This window comes from Salarias fasciatus, chromosome 8 (assembly GCF_902148845.1).
Source record: "Salarias fasciatus chromosome 8, fSalaFa1.1, whole genome shotgun sequence".
Classification (NCBI taxonomy): domain Eukaryota; kingdom Metazoa; phylum Chordata; class Actinopteri; order Blenniiformes; family Blenniidae; genus Salarias; species Salarias fasciatus.
In genome coordinates, this window is record NC_043752.1 from 10,444,285 (window position 1) to 10,471,004 (window position 26,720).

A 26,720-nucleotide genomic window follows, 5' to 3' on the forward strand; every position below is an offset into this window, starting at 1 on the left:
TCCACAGGGTGCTCGAGGGTTCGTGGGAGTTTGCCCAACCAGTCCACATTGTGCTTTGTTGATTTGGAGAAGGCTTCCGATTCGAGCCGTGTCCCTCGTGGTGTCTTGTGGGGGGTGCTCCGGGAATACGGAGTCCGGGGCCACTTGTTAAGGGCCGTCCGGTCTTTGTATGACCGGAGTAGGAGTCTGGTCCGCATTGCCGGCAGTAAGTCGGACCTGTTCCCGGTGCATGTTGGACTCCGGCAGGGCTGCCCTTTGTCACCGGTTCCGTTCATAATCTTCATGGACAGAATTTCTAGGTGCAGCCAGGGGCCGGAGGGGGTCCAGTTTGGGAACCACAGGATTTCATCTCTGCTTTTTGCAGATGATGTTGTCCTGTTGGCTTCATCGAACCCGGATCTACAGCATGCACTGGGGCGGTTCGCAGCCGAGTGTGAAGCAGCAGGGATGAGGATCAGCACCTCCAAATCCGAGGCCATGGTCCTCGACCGGAGGAAGGTGGCTTGCCCCCTCCAGGTTGGTGGAGAGACCCTAGCCCAAGTGGAGGAGTTCAAGTATCTTGGGGTCTTGTTCACGAGTGGGGGACGGATGGAGCGTGAGATTGACAGGCGGAACGGTGCAGCGGCTGCAGTTATGCCTGCTGGGATCCTCCCAGAGGAGCTGGAGGAAGTGTCTGGGGACAGGGAAGTCTGGCATCCCTACTGAGACTGCTGCCCCGCAACCCGGCTCTGGATAAGCGGTAGAAAATGGATGGATGGATGGATGGAAAACAGAATGGGGAGAGGATACCCCTTACAACAAGGGAGAACTTAACTCAGAGGAAAACAAACAAAAGAGAACCAACAGAAGTATGCCATCACAAGAAAAATCGAATAAACAAAAGAAAGCAAACCAAAGCAAGAAAAGAACCAAACGGTAACTGTGATGGCACAACCAAAAACAAACAAATCAAACAAACATAATGTAACTAAGACCCCCTAAATAAGGGAGGGGGAAATTAATAAGTGGATAACCCTTAATCCCTTAAGGGGGGGGAATCACACTCACCACAGTTTAATAGTAGCTCCGCCTATGCAGCCGTTCACTCTAAGCAAATCGAAGCTTAGCAGAACGCCGATCGCTCTAAGGCGAGCAGAAACGCAGAACCAGAAGAGAGGGGCCGAAGGGGCGGGACATGCTCTCAATTCCAACACAGCACCTGGAGCGCAGATACAGTGTGCCTTTATAGCCAGCTCCCTCTGCTGGGATTGGCTAATTGCTGCAGCCCACCCAGAAACCTCCTCCTGCTACACTAAAATAACAGGCCAATCCGCGTATCTGTCTGTTGCCTTATACAGGCTGTGTGCCAAATAATTTGTTGCTGTTCGGGGTCCGAATTTCCCGCGCAGTTGTGGGGATGTGATGTAAATTGACGCTGTATGCGCGCTGCCGAACAGGAAGAGATCCGGAGCTGCCGCGCCACGGCTTGCTCCACGGAGGCGCGGAAAGCAGGCCGTGGCTTCCACAGGCCGAGTGGAGCTGCCCCACGGAGGCTGACGGGAGAGCTCCGGATCTCCGCTCCCGGGCGGAGACGCGCTCCGTGCTGGCCGCGGAGCGCGCAGGGACCCACCGCATAAACACGGAGGCGGAGAGGAGCTCCGCGACGGATTTAAAAATGAATCGTTAGATTAATCAATGCATCGAAGGGCTATTTCCTAGATTAATCGGTTACAAAAATAATCGTTTAACGCAGCCCTATTATCAGCGTTATCTCGTGAGTCAAAAAAAATTAATAAATAAAATTAAAAAATGACCGAAGCCGGGCAGGCACCCGAATAAATATTGGATATGCGTTTGATTCATGGAGGGAACTTCAGCTGCATTTGGGAGTGAAAACGGATGCTGACAAAAATCACATGCTCACACTTCGCAAGGTTCAAGGTCAAAGTGGCACGAGCCAAACGAGTGAATACCTGCTCAAGGATGTGGAGGTGCTCCTCCAAAGTCTCGGTATACACAATTAAGTCGTACAAGTAGGCATTTCAGTTCGGCAGCCCGGTCAAAACGGTGTTAACTAGACACTGAAAGGTAGCCGGGGCATAACACATTCCGAATGCCATTACTGTATACTGCAGAAAACAGTCGGGCGTTACAAAGGCGGAAATCTCGGATGCACATTCAGTTAACGGGACCTGCCAGTATCCCTTTAATAAGTCCAATTTTGCTGATTAATTTTGCAGTCCCAATAGTGTCAACACAATATTCCATACGAGGAAGGGGATGCGAGTCGAGGTTGGTGACAGAATTCACACGGCGATAGTCGGTTATAAAGTGCGGTGAACCATCTGGTTTTGTCTCCAACAGACACAGGGAACTCCAAGAACTGGAAATTGTTAAGCCATTTTCTAGCAGATAATAGGTTTCTTTCCTCATTACAGAGCGTTTAACTGGATTTACGCGATACGGCGGCTGTCGGACGGGCTTGGCGTCTCCAACGTCAATATCGTGCTGTGGAACGGTGGTACGAGTTGGAACATCATTAAGAAGACACGTAAACTGACCTAATAAGTGCGCAGGTTAAGTGGCTTAACCGAGACGGCAGGGCTTTTAGCATCTCAGAGTCCGTGCCGGCCGTGGAGCGCGGGGACCCGCCGCATAAACACGGAGGCGGAGAGGAGCTCCTCGACGGATTTAAAAATGAATCGTTAGATTAATCGATGCATCGAAGAATATATTTCCTAGATTAATCGATTACAAAAATAATCGTTTAACGCAGCCTTATTATCAGCGTTATCTAGTGAGTCAAAAAAAAAAAAAAAGAATAAAAAAAAAATATGACCGAAGCCAGGCAGGCACCCGAATAAATATTGGATATGCGTTTGATTCATGGAGGGAACTTCAGCTGCATTTGGGAGTGAAAACGGATGCTGACAAAAATCACATAATATCCACTGTGGTCTTGCAGTAATCCGTGACATAATAAACAGCATGAGCATCGATGGTGCAGTGCTGTGAAGCCAGACATTCTGTAAAATGTTTGTGCGCGCTCCCGTGCCGCCTTGGCTGGTGGCTGCAGTTACCCGCAGCGCCTATCGCGGCAGCACTGAGGTAAATTTTGTAAAGTTGCCTGAAGTCCCTTTAAATGAGGGAGCCGCCAAGGAACTGTTCAAATTGAACGATGCCATTTCACAAAACAAGAAGTCTTACTTTTGATTTGATTTATTTATTTCGAACATGCCATAAAAATATAATAAATAAACTGAGATATACGTTTAAAAAAAGAAAAAAAAAGCAATATTAATAATCCAACAAATTTAGAGTCCGACATGTCCAAAAAGGGGTAGGAAGAAGCATAATTAATAGATAAACAACTTAATGTCCGGGTCTCCTTTAACGGAAATGTTTCCCGGACGAGCCCCCACTTATGTTACGGCCAGCTCGTGTAGGAGATGGGTAAGGGCGGTAACATAAAAGTCCACAGCTGGAAAGTGGAAAAGAAAGTTATTTATTAACAAAAGTAAGAGCAAACAGTAAAAAAAAAGAGACTCTAACCTAGAGTTGTAAAACCAAGAACACAAAACCAAAAGGTAACTAAAAACAGAGATGATATAGAAAAACTCAAAGGATTCCTGAAGCCTAAACCAAACCAAAAAGATAATTCCAAACACAGAACCAAAAGCCACAAACAGTCAAACAGAAATGAGTGCCTCAATATCTAACAGCAGACACAACACTAAGCTCAAGAGGCACGCGAGCGTGGCGAGCTACAGCCAGCTCCAGTCTGTGTCCTGCTGGCTGTTTTTATCCCCTCAGCTGCTCCGCAGGGTTGGTTGACGAGGTGCTGTCTGTCCAGGCTCCTCAGGTGCAGGCAATGAGGAAGATTGGGTCCTGCAGCAGCAGCAGCAGCAGCCTGGGAACCACGCACTCTGACACAGACAACACTCACACAGGGGGGGGGGGGGGGGGGGACCGAGAATACGGCGACGGCCGTAACATAGGCGAATGTTAAAAATAAAATTGTTCATGAAAAGAATAACAATGGTGTGATTTGACCAGATTGAATTTAAGTGTTGTTGCATAGATAACCCTGTAGGTGTCACTGTCTGTAGGACTCAGTAGAGATATCATTCTCATGTGGCACATTTTTCAATGTTTGTGTCCAGTCACCTGTCAATCCAACTATTCTAAATCTCATAGGGATTGTAAAACATAGTGCACGACTCCATCAATCAAATTTGTTAACTTTGTTGGTGTAATGGATATGTTTTTACTGTCAAGGAATGAAGAAGACCACACCAACTTTTATACATGGTACGTTTTAAAGGTGCATTAAGGAATTTTAACGTTTTATATGAAACAACGGCCCCTGCAGGCCTTGGGCGTAACTGCAGCTTAGTGAAACGCTCGTGTCTGTGGCTTGGGTGCCGTACGTGCACAGAAGAGGAGAACTCCTTCCTCGCTCTCTAAGTCGCGCTCGAGTAAAATGTAAGTTTGTTTTGCCTGGTGGGGTCTGTGCTGGAGTTGTGGCAGTGCTAGAAGCTGGTCTTTTCTTATTTTCTGGAAGATCCATCCTCAGTACTGCTCAGTTGTTGTTGCTCACTAAGCATCTGGTGGAGTAATGGCGGACAAAACGAAACTTAAATCAGGCCAGCGGGAGCGTGCATTAGGTCACATCTTCTCAAAGTCTCCCCAAAAAAATTCTGGTGCTGGACCGGCTCTGCAACTTTTAATTGACAATTAAGCGCTGTTAGTGGTACTTGCAATGAATATGTCGGGGCATATTGTACACATCATTGAATATTTGTAACATATTTATGGTGGAAAATACATATTTTTAAAGTTGAAGAACTCCTTAATGCACCTTTAATGATAAACCTATGTTAGCCAACATTTTATATCGCACCCATGTCATGACAAGAATGTAAATAGTTGCTTCAATGAAATGTATTTGATTTAATTTGAAAACGGCATGTTTAATGGTGTTTTTTAACGCTGTTACATTTATGACGCATGCCGTTACAATTAGTCCGATAGGCGCACCAAATGTAACATTGGAAAAGTTTCCACGTTCAGTTTAATAACTCCCGAACCGTTTCATCAATAGAAAACTTGAAGTGGTTTATTATAGCAGACATCTGCAGGTCCGTTGCCTGAAAATTTTACGTGTGTAGATAAAAGGATCTTTGAGCAAAAGAGTGAAACATGCAAAATGTTACTTCCATGGCGGCTCTCCCCTACTTATGTGCATGACGTCCTCAGAGCCACTGTGAGTTTCAGCGCTGCTCCACTTTTTCTGTATCATTCCTTTGATACAGCCTGATTATCTTCTTGTTGTGAAGGTCAATCCACAAATCCCTCTCCAGCAAGAAATCATGGTTGGGGTGGAAAAAGATGTTTATCTTGGTGTCCCTCTGGAAATAGTAGTTGGAGTATTTCTTAAAGTCATTAGTCAAGAATCCGTATGCATCCACCTGAGGGCGATAAAAAAAGACAGATTTTTATTTTACTCCAGCTTGTGTTCAAAATGAAAAAGAGACATGATGTTACATATTTCTTAAAATTAACAATCACTCGCTCACTCACAATCACTCATTACCTGTTTATTGGAGTTACTTGTTTATATTACTGAATATTATGACACATTAGTGAACAACTAGGTTCAATGTTTGATAATGTTGAAAGAAGTCAAGACAAAGAGCTCTATTATTTGGAAGAAAAATCCAAAGCACAAAATTATTAGCATTGTCTACTTATGTGCTTGTATTTGTTCCGAATTCAGGATTAATCAGTTGATTTAGCCCCTGTAAACAGGAGTTTAGTGAAATAGCGATAAAGGTAAAAGGCACTGAGCTCATGGAAACCTTAGGAATAGTTACTATGTTAGAAATAATATTTAGTAATCAGGTCAGTATTAAAAAGAAAGTGATGTGAACTTGCTGTGTCACAGGTGTGCAAAGCCAGGAAGATGGTGAAGGCTCCATTAGTGGGTCGGATCGTGGACCAGTATTTGGTTTTCAGCTTCGGTGAACTCAGAAACCTCGAGGCAATGAAAAAGAAACCATCAGAACAATTCTCGCTTTTTGCTCATTCGACACATTTTGATCAATAGAAGACTGATGAAATCCATGATAACAGCTACATTAATGAGATAAAAGCATATGCTGGGCAGCCACTGCTGTAGGGACACCTGTTTGGTTACTCATTCACAAAAAACTCAGAACCTTTTTTTTTTCTGTACTGTGTAATGCTCCATAAGTTGGTAAATCATGCAAAGCTTGGCTGAGATTGTGTTCAGGAGGCTGACCTGTTCCTGATGTACCGCAGGAAGTCCTGATGCAGAACGTAGAACCGAGTCTTTTTGTACTGCCCCGAATAGTAAAGCCTTGGGCTGATGGGTTCAAATGCACACACACGGATGGATAAATGGATGGATGGATGGATGGATGGACAGTATCATCTGTAAACAGTCCATACTCACGTCTTTTTGCGGAACGGTCCAGCAGCAACTCTCTTCCCTTTGAGAAGACCCTCCAGCCACTGGATATCCTTCAGCCTCTCCGGCATCATCACATACTTTATACCCTGGAAAAGTGAGTAAATCAAACATTTCACCTTCTCCAAGTGTGTGGGGGGGAAAAGGTCAATGTTACAGCATTGTCTTTAACTCCTAGTACCTTATCATGAGGAGCAGATTTGTATCCGTATTCCTTGAACAAAACAGGTGATTTGATGATTGAGTGCGCCGAGTGGACGTACACCGAGGTTCTCTTGCCGACGTCTTCCTCATAACCCTCTGTGATGGCGCCATTCATCCTGACAGAGAAACATCCCAACATGGACAAAGACATCCCACAGAATGACCCCGCCTTTGACGAGGGACAGTGGAACGATCATAACAGCACTTGATCACTTTTTGCGAGGACAGAAGACACTTTTCAATAAGTGCATTTGCACAGTGCAACCGCTCCCGGAACTTACTCACAAAAGTGTGTACATTTTGCTCACTGGAGGCTTCAGACGAAAGGAATTTTTTGTCACGCCCTGTGTCCCTGGGGCGCTCGGGGCCTGTTTTGTCTTGTGCATGTCCTGTCTTCCTGTTTTCTGTCTGCCCTCATGTTTCTCCTGCCTGCCTCGTTACCACCTAATGTACCACACCTGTGTCTGCCCCTATCAAGTCCTGCTCCCCTGGTGTGTCTTGTTGGCTCCTTGCTGGTCTGTCTGCGTGCTTCTGTGTCCTTGCCTGCATGTCGGCTCAGCTCAGCGTTCCTGTATTCCTGCATTCCTGCGTTCCTGTTCCTAAAAATAAATGAGTTTGAAATCCACCTGGCTCAGGGCCGTTTCTTCCTATAGGCCAACTAGGCGAATGCCTAGGGCCCCCAAGCCACCAGGGGCCCCAAAGCTGCATGTTCAACCTCTTCTGAGGATAATTGAAATGTCCTGTTTTTATCTGTAGCTAGCTCTTGTGTTTATTACACCTCTTATATGCTTAAAATAAACGTTGGATATAATAAACTGCAATGATAAGCTGTGGCTGGTGCTTCTGTGGCGTCTGTTGGACCGCACTGTCACACAGCAAGTGACGTCACGTAGCGGCCGCCGACAGGTATGATGGGAATGATTGACAGCTACCCGGCATTAATGGCATCAAAAAGAAATAATCCCAGCGGAGCGGAAAAACGGAAGAAAAAGAAGAATGAGGAAGAAAAACGTTCAAAGGATCAAGGTAAGTCATTTGTTGGTGATGGGCTGGAGAGGTGGAGGTGAAACGAAGTTTTTTTTTGTGTGTTTTTTTTGCAAGTTTGTTTATTTGTCCCACTTGCCAGCTAGCTAGCGTCGGATAAATGTTAGCCTGCTGCCGGATATTATCTGTTCGTCACAAACTCAGCTTTAATGTTTGTGTCATGAAAGTTGGCCTGTCTTACCGTGGGAATGATTGGCTGACTCCGTAGACCCGTTCATTCAGATGGAGGAGAGGAGGAGAGGAGAGGAGGGAGGGCATGTTGTTGTGGTAGTCTGCTCTGTCAGTGTTCAGTGGAAGTTGTCTCAAAATATTTTACACTTTATTTTATGATTAGTTAGAATTAATTTACTAAGTTTAGTGTGTATTGTATAGGGCTGTAATTAGGGACCGAGCCTGGAGGGCAAGGTCTCTACATGGTTCTTAAAACTGCTACTGTTTTGTTTAGTTTTTAATTTAAAGAACTGTTTTAAAGGTTTGTTTTTAATCTATTAATCAATCAACATTTATTTAATAGAGCCCTTTACAACACATACAGTGACCAAAGTGTGTTCCAACAAAATTAAAGCATATGAATAAAAATAACTACATCATTTAAAGCCAATAAAGCAAACAATAAAACAAGATTAAACCAATAAAAACAAATACAAGGAATTTATTTGATTATTGTGTTTTAATTGATGTATAAATATTATTCATGGCGTTTTATCCTTATTTCAGACTTTTGTGGCAGTTTTTTTTGTCTCAGTTTTATTACTTTAGTACAATTTGTAAACTATTGCAGAAAACTCTAAAAAGTGGCAACTTTGTCAATCAATCAATCAATTTATTTTTGTATAGCCCAGTATCACAACAACAGCTGCCTCAGAGGCTTCAAAATGTTACATTGATTGGTAAAAATAAAAACAGTGAATAAGCATAATGTTAATATGTCAAATTCACTTTGTAACTGGATACAAACTTTAAAGGGACACTGTACATCACAATGTTTAATATAAAAACAGATTGCCAGTAATTTTAATTTTCTGTATTACTGCAACAACACTAATAATAAAATAGAATATGTACTCAGGATCTATTTTTTGCTTGATAACCTAATGAGCTTTGTCTTTGCAGGAGCAATTCTAAAATATTTCGGAGCTCCAGACATCGAGCCTGAGTGATCGTCCGAACATCCTGACCAGGAAGCCCCAGGGCCATCAGGTATCTCCTTCTGTCCAGGAAGCTCCAGAACAATCGCTAACATCAGAACCTCTTTCTGCCCAGGAAGCATTGGAGCAGAAGAAGATACAAATACAAACTCTGAGAGCAACTCCCTGTGTTGTGTCTACCTTGGCAGTGTGCTCACACCCGGTCAGACCCCTTTCATTGATGGTAAACTTCAACCAGGTCAAATTTTTCCATTACTCAACCTTTCCATAACCCCACCTCACAATTTTAAGCAGTGGTTTGTTTTGATTGTTGCACTTTAAAATACATGTTGATTTGTCATGTTTTCTTATTTGAAATAAACGTGTTTCTTTTTATAAACACTCAATCTGTTTTATTTATTGACATGTAGAGGATGGTTTTCCTCGTATCATAGTTTTATCGGTTTAACTTGCCTGAGTGGCTCAACTCTTCAGACGTTTGATTTTAACTGTAGCCTGGGCTTAGTAGACCATCTAAAGGGTTAGGAATCTCTTCTTCACAGTCTGACAAAATAGGGGCCCCCAGACAACATCTGGCCTAGGGCCCCCATGAAGCTAGAAACGGCCCTGACCTGGCTGCCTGCGTGTAGGTCTTTCCACCGCACCCGTGACTTTTTTCCTTTAAGGACTTGAGTGGACTATGACCAAAGACGAGCTCTGCAGGACTGAATCCTAAGGATTCCTGAACATCATTACAAATAAGACATTTTGGAATTCCTTCATCCCACCTCTCACCTGTGTCAAAGCAGTATTTTCGGAGCATAGACTTTAACATCTGATGCCAGCGATCTAATGCTAATATTCTAATACACCAATGTTGACACCTTGGTATATTCTTTTAATGAACATTGCAGTACTGTTCTGGATGATTTGGCCTGTTTCAAAACAAGACGGGCCCCAGCAACCAAGCCCGCCCCCTGGATTATTGACAGTATTCGCTCGCTGAAGAGAGACTGTTGAAGGGTTGAGCGCCTATGGAAATCCACTCAAATGAAAATCCACTATTCTTCTTTGAAAGAGCTTTTAGCATCTTTTAATGTATGAATTGTCTTCCATTTTTCCGCCCTAAGTGTGTGACTGTGGTTTGTGTGTCTGTATGAGTGTGGTTTCCCAGGTTGCTGCTGCTGCAGAACAAAGAAATCGCCTCATTGCCTGCACCTGGGGAGCCTGCCGAGAGGGCAGCTTGTCAGTCAATCCCACAAGCCACCTGAAGAAATAAAAGCAGCTGGCAGGGCACTAACTGGCAGCTAGCGGTAACCAGCCATGCTCATGTGCCTCTTGTATTAACTTTTTATGGTGTTCGTGAGGCATTCAATTCTGTGTTTGTGACACTCAGTGCTGTGTTTTGGTTTCAGGAGTATTCGTTATATTTCTTTTATTTTTAGTTACCTTTTGGCCTTTCTTTTGTGAACCAATAACTCTAGTTTAAAGTCTGTTGTTACCATTTAATCTTACTTTTGTTAATAAATAACTTTAATTTCCGTTCATCTGTGGCCTTAATGTTACTGCCTGGATTAGCTGTTGGAAATTATTTATTTATTTAACATTTATTTATGGAGGAGTATAAATCTTGTACAAGACCTGGCAGTGACTCCTGAACAAATAATAGCGGCTGGGAGGACACTGACCGGCAGCTGGCTGTAACCAGCCATGCTCACATGCCTCTTGAATTAACTGTCCCATACTGCGTAATTTAGTGAGGCATTCGATTCAGTTTGACACTCAATTCTGTGTTTTTGGTTTCAGGAATCTTTCTTGTATTTCCATTAGATTTAGTTGCATTTTGGCCTTTGTGTTTGTGGATTGACACCTCTCGTTTAGTTTATTTTTGTTCCCATTTGAGCTTACTTTTGTTACTAAGTAACTTTGTTTTCCACGTAACATCTGTGGCTTTTATGTTACTGCCTGCATTAGATGTTAGATATTAGATGTTAGATTAGATTAAATCTTGTGCAAGACCTGGCAGTGACTCTTGGAAGGAATGTCACCATCATAGACAAGGCAGACTCGCCGTGAAACATTAAATCAAATTAACTTCCAAAGAGCTCAGTTGTTCACATAAAGGTTATTCATTATTCAACAAATCTTGAATTTTCTAAGTGATTATGTCTCTTCCCAAAAGGTTTATAGCATCTGTACATGCATCATCTGTACTTTTGGTCTTTTCTGTTTGAATAACAACCAAAACCACACCTGTCCTTTTCACAACTTGAGAATACAATATGAAGCCAGGTACTCAATGAGGTGAACTTCATCAAGGCCTAAAATTTGAACCTCATTGATGATAAACTGGCTCAGCAGACTGGGACTGTAAAATTAGCTTATTTTGTAATCTAAGCCTAGAAACCACTGTGAAAAACTGTTGTTTTTTTTTTCATCAAATGCATTTCTTGATGCAGAGGGATGCTCACGTAGATGTATTTCTCCTTTGTTGCATAATTCAACAAATTAAAAGATTTGCTTCTTAAATTCTGACATGAAGGAAAACGCTTAATCGGACAAATTATTCATTTTGCTTTGTTGTGCTTTTTCCCATTTAGCAGCATGAATGATGATATTGAACAAACTATTACGGTCGTCCAAAAAGTTGAGTGATTGATTTTTGGTCACTCCTTCGGTCAATACAAACTGTTCATCAAACATCCTGGAATTACTTGCTCCCCCGTCGAATTCTCAACAAACCCAACCTTCAGCATGTACACACTGGCATATGGATAACGGACGCTCAGATAACCACGAATAATAAACTGCAACGAAACCCCACAGTGTTAAAACATGAATTTTAGGATCAAGCTATTTAAAGAGGGTGGAGGGTGATGACAGTGAGGCATTCACATGGAGCAAAAACTAACAAAAAGAAAGAAAACAAAGGTCACAAAGAACAAGCCACTGTGACAGTGTTAATTTTGACATGAATTTTTCATTTCATTTTAGTTTTAGTCACTCACCAAAGACTTGATTTAGTTAAAGTCACATTTTAGTTTTTTAGTTTTGTTTTGTTTTATTTAGAATTTAGTCTGTGGAAATTAGTTTTGGTTTTAGTCTTAATTTTAGTCTTGATGAAATTTGACAGTTTTGTTGTACTGTAGTAAATTAGATAGATAGATAGATAGATAGATAGATAGATAGATAGACAGATAAATAACTTTATTGTCTCAGTAGGAAATTTGTCTTGGGCAAAGTGCAAAGTGCTACATCAACATACATATACACATAAAAACAACACAACATAAAACCACAGCAGCAGAAGTGCAAAAGGATACGTGTCACGGTTGTAAAAACTCCACTGTAAGCATATCTTCAATTATGTTTAGATATTTAAATTTAGAATATATAACATAACTCTTGTATCATAAATATGAAAATCTATGGCTTGTTGGAAAAAATTTAAATATATGGACTTCAGATTCTTTCTGTAAATTCTTACAACAAATGACAGCCTGCAAGAAAAAAAGCTCCAATCATAATGACCAGCAGGTGGCGGTAATGCAACCAACGGGATGCAAGCTGCCGTAAAACATCACAGAAGAAGAAGAAGAAGAAGAGAAGCACAACAAAAAACAGTGCTGCTGCGGTGCTGCGTCTCCGTATCGGAGACAGAACGGAGCCGAACCGGAGTCAGTGAGCCCGGCGTGAGGATGGTTGTAATAACCCAGCTTGTCCGACAGCCAGCGGCAGCTTTTTCGTCACATTTTTACTCCTCAGTTCATGATGTTCAGAGATTTTGTTTTAGTTTTTGTTTTCATTACTTATTGAATTTACGTTCTCGTCACAAATTAGTCACGGAATGAAGGGTCGTCAACGAATAGTTTTCGTTTAAGTTTTCCTTGACAAAATTAACACTGCACTGTGATCAAGTAAATATTTCATCGATTTCTAAACAGGAGAGGTTTCCTCAAACAGGTCACTCAACATTCATACATCATTATCTTTCATAGAAAGCGTGTAGTGTCAACAAGGTCTGAACTAAGGAACTTTCCATGGTTTCAAATGTAAATAAGCCTGTAGCTTTGAAAATGAAATATTTAATCCGTTCAGTCACAGCTGGTCAGTCAGAGTGCCAGCTTGGTAAAACATCCCACCCAGATGATATTTCTCAGACTACGAAGGGCAGGCAGCATCCACAGAAGGAAATAGGAATACAGGAGATGTCTGCATGCACTTATAAACATATACATCAATCACTGACGGTTCAGGAATTAGTAATGTCAAAAAATGACAATTTTAGGCTGAATCCCATTCAACCCCTTAGCCTTGGCCCTTCCCCTCGTTTTGCGCAATCACGTGGGGGGTATGAGTGTTGTTGTATATTTCTATGGCTAAACTGTGATTTTTTTACTTTGCATTGTGACTGCTTGTGTGCCCTGTGATTGCGTCGGTGAAAGGTCACCATAGCTAAACCTTTGATCTCTTTGTGATAATGTAAGAACCACAGCCCTGAGGGACAACAGGTCTGAACCAGCCAAGATAAGGAGCTGATGCCCGGTCAGAAACCCACAGGAGGCAGTTCATCGTTTATTCAGGCTGCATTTTGTGGGTGTAACCATGTGTCAGTCTATTGTACCAGTCGCATATGGCCTGCTGAGATGAGCTGGATTGTTGTTAAATGCCCCAAGCTTGGGTGTTGTAACCGCAGGATCCCAGATCTTAAGCATGATTGCTGACTCCTGAAGAAGAGGAGTCTCATGTGTCACCCTTAATTATGTGAAAACCGAGGATAAAGTTGTCTCTCCACCAACAACCGGGGCCATTCAGCCTGGGGTTCAGACTGAGACCTGTTCTCGCAGGGCTGATGGACCAAGAGCCTTGTATTTTGATTTTAATTGCTAGCATGAGGCCTTCTTCGCTGTCTGATCATCTTTCAATCAAATAAAAGAATCTGTGCTGAGACTTAGAGGTTTCAAGCATCCTTTTTTCATTTCGAACTCAGCCTCAACAGTGTCCCAATTGTCACTCCAAGAAGGAGGGCCAGTCACCCCTCCAAAAGGAGATTCTCGAGAGGCGCACTTCGAACGGAGGGGTATGATCCAGTGGCGGCCAATGGGGAAGGGTGCTTGTTCTGTTAGCCTAGACCATGACTCGCGGGCGGGGTTAATTCACTTCCGCGTTGGGGGAGTGATCGTTTCCACAACCACGCATTCCAGGCACATTCCAACACAACAGATAGATGATTATTTCAATAAAATGGTTTCTTCAACACTGCCCGCCTGGAATGCGGGTGGGAAACGAGGGCCCCTGCCAACGCGGAAGCAAACTAACCCCGCCTGCCAATCGCGGTCCAGGCCAACAAAACAAGCTTCCCTCGTCACCGGCCGCCACTGGATGACAGATTTCTCAGAAAGCCTTCCAAGATCGGCAAGATGGCGGCGTCCGCAACGAAAGAAGTTCATAAATGTCAGTATTTTGTCAATTAATAAAGTTTTAAAATGTAAGAAAAACATTCTTCTTCGGCAAACAATTGTTGCATCTGCCTACGTCATCGGCAGCAGCCACTACTGATTTCAGTTTGGTCGCATTGCTTTAAAAGTCCATTGCAAATCATTTGATTCTAAACTAAAGAAAGTGTTCTCCACTTTAGCTTTCCTTACCGAAAGACGTAATCATGAGCGTCAATCTCTGCCCCCATTTTGGAGCCGTTGAGGATTCCTCCAGTCCCCACCACTGCACAGTGCACACAGCCGTTGCTCCCTGGTTTGGTGGAAAGCAGTGGCTCTTTGGGCTTTGGAATCAGTTTCAGGACAGGGATCACATCTGTGAAAAGCAAGAAACACAGAGCATGTTTTTGCAGGGTTTGCTTTACTGCTGGCTGTGTCAGTTATTGCCCGTTTCAGATAATGTTTTACCTGGACCTTTGACGTCATTGAAGTGTTTGTTATCACAGACTAATCTAATTTTAATCACTTCACATCTACCAAACGTAAAGAAAAAGGGCCACACAGTGACCTCAGAGTGCTACAGTTGTTAACTTTACAAAGACAGTTGGATAGGGTTGCTCTGGAAATCCAGAGACAAAAGAAAGTCTGGTGGTCATCCCATGATGACTTTAAGTTTCTTACAGCCAGTCTTTCTCCAATAAAAGCCAATAAAAGACATGTTTCTGTTCAATGATGAAAAGTTCTCAAGTTACTTACCCTCGTATTTATACTCCATAAAACCAAAGGGATTGTTAAAATGTGAAAGCCGGTTCCACTCGCTCATGTTGATGCTGTCTTTGTGTAGAAATAAACAGACGTTGGGAAGAAAAGCCTTCATGAAGAATTCATCCTTTGAGTTTCTCAGTGACTGGGCACACGTCTGAGAAGAAAAAGACATCACAAAATGAACAGGAAAATGACGAACTGACTTTAAACCTTATGACGGGGGTCAAAGAAAAGCAAAAAAAGAACAAAGAAATTAAAACAAGTCTCTTTATGTAAATGAAGAAACAGATCATGCTTGCAGGCACAAATGAATGAGCATATTTCAGTCTCCTCAACCCCACACCTGTAAGGTTTGTTTATATTCTTTGTTTCTGTCCCATCCTGTCTTCACATGCTTACTGCGGGTCGAGGGGGGACATCCTGGTTATAAACATCATCAAAATCCCACACAGGAGCCTTCTCAAACATTTTTTTGTAGAGTAAGGGCATCGGAGTCTCAGGTTTAGGTTTCGGCTCTGTCACCAGGGTGGCATTTTCTCCTTTGTCCAACACTGTAAAGTGATTTTCAAGTGAACTTCTGTTTCCTCTATGTTTGTTCATGAAACGTGTCGCTCTGAAAAAGAACATCAAACACCACATCAAGAAATTTGCCAGAAAAAAATGAAGTGCTTTCCTTCAGTTGAAAACTTGCTTACCTGTGGCTGTTGGATGTTTGTCCCCATGTTAAAAAACAAGTAATAGAAATCGCTGATACAAAAAGGAGAAGTACGAAAATCTTAAAGACGTGAAAAGACATTCCTGAGAAGTAGAGGATTTGATTATCATTAACAAGCAGCCAGGTTGCTTTCCCTTCAACAATATGCTCAAAGGTGAGCCACGCAGGGTGTTACCTTATCATCAAGGCGACTGGGCAGGGCTGACAAAGCACTGACCAACCCTGTCTCCACAAAATTACGTTCTGAGACAACTAAACTGTATTCTCAAATACGTTGCTCAGAGGAACATATTCTGTTGTCCATCTTCAACATCTTTTTTTTTTTAGTTGTGTCGTATTACCCTTTTGTGTCTATTTGGAAGAGTAGAATTTTGCTATGATCGTGTTTGTGTCCCACGTGTACTGCAGTCCACTTAATGTCTCCTCTATGTCACGTGACTGTGTTTGCACTTACTTTTGAACTGTGTTAACCATGTTTATTTCATTTCATTTATTCTTTTCCATGGGAATGCAAGAAGAAAAAAAAATCAACAAATGGATACAATATATAAGAACACAAAATACACACATCCCATGTAAAAGAACAGGAACAGGATGAAGATAAGTGTTTTTAACTCCTACCCCAGTCTTTTTTCCAAACTCAAACAAAAAAACAAAAAACCTCCGATGGCCACAATCAATCTATAAATCAATCACATCATTATTATTGCTCCTTTGCATAAATGTTCAATATTTTTTCTTTAAACTTACATTTAAACTGCAAAATGTTTGAACATTGTTTCACAACTTTTTCTAAAGAATTCAATTTTTTTACACCCGCGACACATACACACATTCCTTTCAGAGTCGTTCTTGCAGAATTATGTTTAAAATAAAGATTTCTTCTACTTGTCTCACTGTTCAAAATAAAAAGTGTTTCAAACCACGAGGTAGCAGGCATCTTTTGCTTTATACATGACTTTTGTAAATCAATTAAATCCTTTAATTTTAATAGTCCTGACTTCAGAAATAGTTTTGTTGTATGCTCTTTTGAAGCAGCATTTATTATTCTAAGAGCCCTCTTTGAAAAATAACTAAAGGTAATAGATGAGTAGGATACACGGATTTACATTACCCCAAACCTCCAAACAATATATCAAATACGGTAAAATTAAAGAACAGTAATATTCTCAATGCATTATAATTTAACAAATACTTAACTTTACTTATCACACCTATATTTCTACATATTTTCTTCTTTACGTGTGTCCAATATGTGACTTCCATTTCAACTTGTCATCAATGAATACTCCTAAAAACTTAAATTCTGACACTCTTTCTATACAATTTCCATTTAAATTCAAGTTTACAATTTCTGAACTTTTTCGATTTGAAAACAACATAAACTTGTTTTACTTAAATTTACTTAAACGATAATTTATTTTTATTAAACCATTTCTGAAGCAGGACCATTTCTTCCTCAATTGTTTTTATTAATGTTTTCAAATTATTTCCAGACACAAAAAATCTGTGTCATCTGCAAAAAGGACAAAGCGCAACACTTTTGAAAATTCACAGAGGTCATTAATATATAAAATAAAAAGTTTGGGGCCTAATACTGAGCCTTGTGGAACTCCACACTGAATTGTTTGTAATTTAGATTAATAACCTCCAAATTCAACATATTGTTGCCTATTTTTTAAGTCACTAGCAACCCAATCTAATGCAATGCCTCTAATTCCATATTTCTGTAGTTTGGATATCATTATTCCATGATCAAGCGTATCAAAGGCTTTTTTAAGATCAATAAAAACTCCAATTGTGTGATTCCTATTATCTAATTGTGTAGTAATGTCCTCTGTGATTTTCAATAATGCCAAAGCTGTTGAGTGATGACTTCGAAAGCCAAACTGATTTTCATGCAACAACAAATGTTTTTCAATAAAATAATCAAACAGCTTCTCCAAATTTTTTGAAAATTGAGACAGTAAAGATATTGGCCTATAATTTGTAAGACATTTCCTTTCACCCGATTTAAAAAGAGGAATAACCTTGGCTACCTTCATCTTATCTGGGAAAACCCCTGTACTGAATGACAAATTGAATATGTACATTAGTGGACTTAATATACAATGTATACTTTCTTTAGTAATGAACATGTCATCACTATCAAATGATGTTTTACTTTGTAGTTTTGAAATTGTTGCTATCACTTCATTCTCATCAATTTCACCTAGATACAAAGACTGCAGGACTCTGTTCTCACTGTTGAAACTTATTTTATCATCATCTGGAGGAATTGATTTTGCAAGGTTTGGGCCTACATTCACAAAAAAAGAATTAAATTCATGTGCCATTTTCTCTGCATGAATTTCCACATTTTGTTGATTTATTACAACAAGTTTGACAGTCATTTTGCTACCTATAACGTCTCTCAACACATTCCATGTACCTTTGATGTTATTTTTATTCGGCATTAGCAAAGTTGTATAATAATCTTTTTTTGCTTGTCTAATCATGCTCGTCAACTTATTTTTATATGTTTTGTAACGTTTCTCTAAATTTGCTGTTTGATACTTTATGAAGTGCTGATAAAGCTATTTTTTTTCTTACAAGATTTCAATATCCCCTTTGTTATCCATGGCTTGTTATTACTTCTAATTGTTTCTTCCATTGTCTTTGGGCCATTTTTATTATGTAACCGCAGAAATGTTTGTAAAAAATCCTCATAGGCCTTGTTTATATTATTTGCATTATAAACACTGTTCCAGTCTTCCCACATTAAATCTTCCTTAAATTTATTTACCCTTTCCTCATTTTGCATTCTAATCATTCTTTTATATTTTACTTTGTTTGTACTTCACAGTCAAGAGTAAGAAATACAGGTAAATGATCACTTGTATTGCTTATCAAAAGACCACTTTTAACAACGTTCAAATGCGAATTTACAAAAATATTATCAATTAATGTAGCAGAAAAAGAGGTTATTCGACTAGGTTTAGTAATAATTGGGTGAAGACCTTTACTGTACATTACATCCAAAAAATCAGAACTAATGGTACTTGACACCTCTAAGAGGTCTAAATTAAAATCCCCACATATTACAGAAATTTTATTGTCATTCATTCCATATAGTAACTGATCCAACTTTTCTATGAACAGGGTTTTGCTGGACCCAGAGCGTCTATATACAGGAGAACAATATTTTTTTGTTTCTTCATTTCAATCTAATACTTAAACACTTCATTGAATCTTCAATTACTGTGGTCATGCACTCAATTATTTTACATTTCAGATCACTTCGAATAAACAGAGCAACGCCTCCTGCCTCACAAATTCGGTCAACATGAAACAACTCATAACCATCAATGTAAAAAATTAAACCTCCTTTCTTCTGTCAACCAAGTCTCAGTCAAAGCTATGACAGTAAATTTATGTTTTAATGTGTTCAAACAATCAACAAATTTTAGAAAATGTTTTATACATACTTCTGCAATTATAATGAATAAGTGAAAAGCATCCTTTAATCTCAATGTTACAGTTAAATTCACCGTGAGTATAATATTTGCACGTGTCTATTACATTTTGATCCAAATTGTTTGCAGAATCCACATCATGTTCGTAGTCATAAATCCGAAAGTCTGAATCCTTGGCTTGCATCAGAATTTGTTCACACGCTGCGGTCATAGCATATACAAGTTCCTCTTATTGTGCTCCTAATAGACCCCCAGGCCCACAGTCACACTGCCTTTTCCACATACCTTATTCATCCTTTGACTTGTCCTTTTCAGACTAGTCCAAAGAATGGCGAAGAGCTTCAACGCTGGTTGTTAATTCTGCTGCGGGAGTACGCTTGCTCCTTCTCCGGGGAGAGCGCCAGCCTGCAGCCCGCAGTGCAGACTCCCAGTCCGGCTCCTTTCTTGGAGCTTCCATTGTCACGCCAAACTCTTTTAGGCCCTCTACGGCATCTCGTGGATTGTCAAAAATCTTTGTCTTCCCGTCCTGCAGAAACAACTTAAGTTTTGCTGGATACAGGATTCAAGACTTTATTTTGCATTCCCAAAGTTGTTTCCTTGCGTCCTTGTATTTTGCACGCTCCTTAAACACTTCTGCGGTATAATCCTCGTCAAAATAAATCCGTTGATCATCAATCATGATTGTCTTCAGAGACCACGCAGCCTGTAGAACGAGCTGCCTCTCACCAAAACTTCGAAAGCGAACGATAATGGATCTGGCAAAGTCCGTGTGCCCGGTGATGGCGTTACCTGCTGCACAGTGTGCCCTCTCAATGTGAATCTCATCCTGGATGTTAAGTTGTTCACAGAAAAGTTTCCCAATAAACTTGATCATGTTTGTTCCTTCTGTTTTCTCCGGCACCGAGTAGATTCTCAAGTTCTTTCTCCTTGTTCGACTTTCCAGATCTTCGTGTTTACCTAATATTAATGACCTAAATCTCCTGTATATGAATGTCCTATGTGTTTTCACCTTGTGTCCCCCTGTTTACTAGTAATTTACTGTATGTTTCCTGTTTAATGTTATATTACTGTATACTAGACATATTGTGGCGAGCAGCAGCGAGAATGAAGGATGAATGAATGAATGAATGAAGTTTTTCGAGCCAATGCTAGTTTACAATATATATAAGTGTGTGTGTGTGTGTGTGTGTGTTTATATATATATATATATATATAAACACACACACACATACATATATACTACATATACATATATACACATTATACATATATACATACACATACATACATCCGTATACATATACCTATACATACATACTAATAACATAATACATACACATATATATATAATTATAATATAATAATATAGATATATATTATATATACATACACATATACATACATATATACATACACATTGACAGGGAGAGCAGACTGATATTGGTGGAGAGTTCAAATCGCTGGCGGAGTCTTGTCAGGAATTAAATAATAACAACTCTGAGGCGCTTCAATGTTCTCCAGCAGTGGCATGTTTATGTGTGGTTCTACAACAGACAGAATTAAGTAAAATTAGCTTTACATATAATGTTGTAAATGAAATCAACAAAAGCACATGGCACATGCTAGCTGCATGGCTGCAGTAGAAAACTAAGAGGCTGATCATGCACTGGCCTCATGCAACCAATTAGCAGCGAAAATACAGGTATACAGTCTCCACAAGCACAATAATCTTTGAACTTACTTTCACTGACGCACACTCTTCTTGGACTGGAGAACCAAACCCAAATTAACTCCAAACTTGACAAAAACACTTGAAAGTCTCTCCTCTCTTCTCTAGCATCTGCTGCTGCTGTTCCCCTTTGATGTACACCGGTGGTCTAGGCTCCGCCCCTTAAAGGGCCAGCACGACAGTCTGAGCAGCCTTTTCTACACATATACATATACATACGAGGGTGGACCCAAAAGTTCCCGGACTGTGGTTATAACTTTTTATTTTTTAATCTTCGCAATTATTTGAAACTGTCACCTCCAAAATACTCTCCTTTGGCTTGACAACGCTGCACCGGAGATTTTCACTGTTCAGAAGAGTCGCCATGACCGCGCGTAACTGTGCCGATAAGATAGAACTTCGATTTTCCCTCCCCCGTCTGTATGCCTGTCTTACCTTTCTGCTGCCGCTCCAGTTTCATCTTTGACAACAAAAAGCAGTCGCCTGGGGCCAGATCAGGGTAATATGGCGGGGGGAGGCTGGCTGGTCACGGTTTTAGTCAAAAAATATGCTTTACGCACAAGATTTGGTGCTATTTCTGTGCGTAACGGGGCGTCCTGTGGTCTGCTGTCTGTTATGATGCGGCCATTTCCGGGTGCCTTCGTCTCACTGCTTCTAATAACCGTCTGAGGATTATCTGTCTGGATCTTACAATACTCCCGTAAGTTCTGCAATGTCATCAAAAGTCCTGCGTGGATCTACCAGGACGTCTTCTTCAGTTTTTGTGACGTTTTCCTCTGTTCTGGAAGTGGATTGTTGTCCTCTGCGTGCCTGGTCTTCGTGATGTAATCCGATCACTCTTAAAGGGCCCAAACCACTCAGACACCCTAAGAATCCTTCTTAAAGAATGTCTGCAACATGGTGAGTGTTTCTGCCGCTGGTTTTCCCAATAAAAAACAAAATGTTTTGACAGAGCGCATATCAGTGGATATCCGCCATCTTGAAAAATCGAAGAGCGGGGTGTAACTCTGTCAACATAAAAAATTATTGTCAGCTGACCGCATCACGGGGGAAGACCAAACCTGGCACAGTTATGCATGAGGTTATCCTGTAGCGACATCTAGCGGCCAAAGTCGGAAATTCATTGTATTTTTTTATTAATAGAATAAGTCCGGAAACTTTTGGGTGTCCCTCGTATATATACACCTACACACACACATACACATATATAGATATACTATATGCATTTATTTATTTATTTATTTGATAATGGTTAATTTATAGGAGTAGACATGATATATGACGCTCGAAAAGTAGTGGGAAGAAGAATAACTTATTTTATCCCACCCCTAGTAGATCAGGTGCTTTAGTGCTGTTGCTTCCAGTGCTGCCTTAATAATACAACTTCTATGACATTTGAACAGTAAGAAAGATTATATTTACATGTGTACAATTGCTGTTGATTCTAGTAAATGTGCGGACATATTTATATTCGGTCACCCTTGAATCAAGTACCTTAAATAATATCGCATATAGTACATTAGCCTTCGAGTTACTGATATAACAATGTTTCTCAGCGGCTACCAGTGAATGGCAGTGCTCAGCCTCAGCTGATACCTGATGCCGCAGGGCAGCATGCAACTGCAAGAGGGTGAAAAAACAGAGCGACCCAGCAGACAGCACAACGACCCCCACCAGCCATGCAAAAGCTGCCACACCCTCCTGCGTTTTTCAGATATTGTTTATTTTCTTTTTTTCCTTTTTTGGATCCTTCCCTATGCAGATGGGCCCATCACCACTCAGACTCAGGAGACTCAGTCTGCTCTTTAGTTCACACAAGCATTGAAGTTTATTGGTAAAACAACTAACCCCGCACCAAATAGCACCCTCCCCATCGGTGCGCAGGCCAGGTCCCTCCCCCAGAGGTCTCCCTGACCCACGGTGTGCACATAAATGAAAATAAAAGGACACAAAACGGGTGGCAACAGCACACAACAATAAACACAACTCCCCCATAATAAAACGAACGCAAAAAACACATAAAACACACACAAATGGCCCGAACTGGCCCAAATAGTCCCGCCTCCCATGAGCCTTTGCGGCTCCAACACAGTCAGCAGGGCAGCGGCCCTCCGGTGCCCCCTAGCGACCTTCCGTGGTCGCTACGCTGCCCCCACCCAAAGGGTTTACACATCCCCGAAACCCTGAAGCCAGGAACAATAGGGGTCTAAGTGCCTGGGTCGCTGACGGCGGCATGAAGAGCGACGCAGACCCTCCGGCGCCGGTCCTGGTCGGGGGTCTGCGTCAACAGTCCTGGGGTCCTCGGTGCCGGCTTCTCCCCCCGGGCGGCTCCAAAGGCCGGTAGGGGAGAGCCAGTACCAATGCAGCACCGGTCAGGCATCCTGACCCGGTAGACCACGTCCGAGAGTCTCTCCAACACCACGGCTGGTCCACGCCAGTGGGTGGAGAGTTTTGGAGAGAGTCCCTTTTTCCGAGTGGGGCAGTAAACCCATACCTGTTGTCCCTGGGTGAGGGGCTGCCCCCAACAGTGGGTGTCGTACGCACGCTTCTGCCGGAGCCCCGCGTCCTCCTGGGCTTGCCGGACAAAAGCATGCGCCACACGCAGGCACTCTTTCAGGCGCTGGAAGCAGTCCAGTTCGGGGCCTGCAATGAGCTCTGGTTCCGGTGGTGGCCCAAAGGCTAAGTCCACGGGGGTCCGCAGTTCCCAACCGAAAAGCAGGGCGGCCGGCGTGCACTTGGAGGAGTCCTGTATCGCGGATCGGTACGACCACAGGACCAGGGGCAGATGGCGGTCCCAGTCTCGTTGGTGGCGGCTGGTGAGCATGGCGAGTTGTGGGCCAAGGTGCGATTGAAGCGCTCCACTAACCCGTCGCTCTGGGGGTGGAGCGGTGTGGTCCGAGTTTTCTTCACTCCCAGCCGCCTGCAGACCTCTGCCATCATCTGGATCTCGAAGTTCCGCCCCTGGTTGCTGTGGAGCTCCTCCGGCACCCCGAACCTGCAAAACATCTCCTCCACCAGCCACTCGGCGGTTGTGGAGGCACTCTGGTCAGGAACTGCGTACGCCTCGGGCCACTTTGTGAAGTAGTCCATGGCGACCAACACATACCAGTTTCCAGACTCCGTGATGGGGAATGGACCCAGGATGTCCACCCCGACGCGCTCCATGGGGGCCCCCACCATTGACGCTGCAGCGGCGCTTGAGAGCGTTGACTTCGTCCTTTCTGAGCAATGCAGGTGTCGCAGCAGTGGAAGTGGAGCTTGATGTCCCGCCGGCAGCCCGGCCAGTAGAATCGAGCCCGCAGCCAATGCAGCGTCTTGGCGATGCCGTAGTGTCCGGTCCCCATCGCACCGTGGACGACACCCAGGACTGTGGAACGGAGCGCTCTTGGAACCAACAGCTGGAGCAGGTCATGCCCTCGACCTGGCGCCTTCCAGCGGCGGTACAGCAGTCCATCATGGCTCTTGAAGCAGCCCCACTGCGAGTAGTATGCCTTCACCTCGAGCGCACAGCCAGCCACCTCGGCCCAGCTCCGGCCGCTGGCCCGCCTCCACCCATCTCTGGAGGAATTTCAGCGTTTCATCTGCCGCCTGGGACGCCTGTAACTCAGCAGCGGAGAGTGAGAGGAAGGCGGCGGTGGAGAGGAAGGCGGCGGTGGAGACAGCTTCTTGAAGGGGGTGGAGCTCTGCTCCCGCCCTATGATTGGTGCACGCTTTGTAGGAACAGAGTTGACTTCACGTTCCGCGGACGTAGTTGACGACTGCCTTTCGGAGTGGGTGGAGTCGTCGGTCTGCCCCACTCGGCAGTGTTTCTCCTGGTCAGGTGGAGCGGGAGGAAGTGGGACCCCAGGATGATGCTGCGGGCCACGTCGATCTTGGCTCTCCAGCAGCTCAGCAGGTCCAGACCAATGATGCAGGGGGCCTGGATATTGGCGAGCCAGAATTCGTGTTTTATCTTTCGGTCGCTGGCGCGGACAGTCAGCTGCTTCTTCCCCGCCAAGTCAATCTTCTCCCCGGAGACGGTCATCAGCTTGACGTCGGTGGGGGCCCAGTCGGCGGAGGGTCGGCCCGCCGTGTCAGGGAGGAAGCCAGGCCGCACGATGGAGATGGTGGAGCCGGTGTCGATGAGGGCGTGGCACGGTTGATTGTTTACGTGACAGGACAGATACAGCCCTTTTGCGCGGCCGCACTGTCCCACCAGCGGACACGGGTCTGGGCGAGGGGTTGGAGCGGAGAGCGGCGACCCCCTCACAGCGCCGGTCCTCTCCCGTTTCCCCGGAGCCTGACTTTTCGGGGTGGGCGCCGGACAGTTTCTTGCGACGTGGCCTTGCTCGCCACACCGGTAACAGCGATCATCTTCGCGGCATTTCCGATGAATTGTTTGGGGCGATGTGGAGCGCTGTGCCTGGAGGGCTGTTTCGGCTTCTTCTTCTGCGGGTTCAGCCAGTCGAACGCGGGGCGTGATGCGCCGACCCGTGGTGTGGAGAGGATTGCCTCGGCTCGTTCTGCTTCCAGGAGGGCCTCCTACAAGGTCTGCTGTGTAGCGAGCCGTACATGCTGACGCAGCCGCTCGGGTGTGACTCCTTGCAGGAATGCGTTTAGGGCCAGTTCCTCCAGCACGCTTACGGGAAAGGTGGGGAAGCCCTGCCGCACGTATAGCTGGACGTCGGCGGCGAAGTAGCCCAAGTTTCTCCTTCGGCGATTACTCAGTTTTTCTCTCTCAGCGGCCACTACGGTGCGCGCCCAAAGTGTCGCTCAAGTGCGGTGATTAACCCGGCCAGGACCCACTCTTCTCCCAGCGCCAGATCGAGGAGGACTTGCTGGGCCTTGCCTTCCAAGGCCAGGGCTAGATGCAGCGGTATCTTGGTCACTCCAGCCGTTGTGCGTAACGGCGACTCGTGTCTGCTTGATGAAGAGCTCCAGTGAGCCGGCGCCGTCATACAGCTTGACGGCAGCTCTCGCCGTGGCGCTGGTGGGCGAGCTCCTGCATCCTCACGATCTTCACCGTCTTCGGCCATCCTTGCCGCTTCTGGGCGGTGCTTCCGCCGATCGCTGGATCCGTCGGGCCAGCTCGGTGTCCCCCACTGCGTGGCAATCCTTCTTGTGATCTCCAGACGTATTTCCTCTGGAGTTTGCCATGGCTCCATCCCACTTCTGACACCAATGTGGCGAGCAGCAGCAATACCGAAGGAGAATCTTTAGTTCACACAAGCACTGGAGTTTATTGTTAAAACAACTAACCCATGCCAAAGAGCGCCCTTCCCGGCGGCGCGCAGGCCAGGTCACTCCCCCAGAGGTCTCCCTGACCCACGTGCGCACATAAATGAAAATAAAAGGACACAAAACGGATGGCAACAGCACACAACAATAAATACAACTCCCCCATAATAAAACGAAGGCAAATAAATAGGGATGAGCCGAATACTCGTTTTAAACGAGTACTCATTACGGATAATGCATTTTTTCCGAATCCGAGTACAGCCCGAGCATTGCCCGTTCTCGTACTCATGCTGATGGGAGATCCTCATTGGTCCTTCATTCTGCTCCGTGCTCCACCGAGGCGGCAGGATCCTTGTGAGAGAAGCCATTCGGACCTGATAAATTAAAAATGCGGTATTTTATTTCTTTGTAGCGTGCATTGTGCCTGAGGAACACCTTATAAGGTCGAAACGTCGGGCGATTGTGCATGCTCAGGGTTTTTTTTTTTTTTTAAGGGGTTTTTAAGTTTCGTTTTCCCTCGCGTTTTTTTTCCCCCTTTTTTCTCGTCTTTTTCATAA

At 43.5% G+C, this 26,720-nt stretch overlaps 1 protein-coding gene across 1 annotated transcript; it reads right to left on the minus strand.

Annotated features, from left to right (window-relative positions):
• Nucleotides 1-5,821: 5,821 nt before the first annotated feature.
• On the minus strand, nt 5,822-15,894 carry LOC115393400 (alpha-N-acetylgalactosaminide alpha-2,6-sialyltransferase 1-like). The gene is made up of 8 exons (XM_030098386.1): nt 15,743-15,894; nt 15,447-15,660; nt 15,039-15,201; nt 14,496-14,658; nt 6,654-6,792; nt 6,458-6,561; nt 6,284-6,367; nt 5,822-6,016 (listed from the first exon to the last, which is right to left on the minus strand). The coding sequence occupies exons 1-8, from the start codon at nt 15,841-15,843 to the stop codon at nt 5,860-5,862; spliced, it is 1,125 nt and encodes a 374-aa protein (XP_029954246.1). The 5' UTR covers nt 15,844-15,894; the 3' UTR covers nt 5,822-5,859.
• Between the last annotated feature and the right edge of the window lie 10,826 nt (nt 15,895-26,720).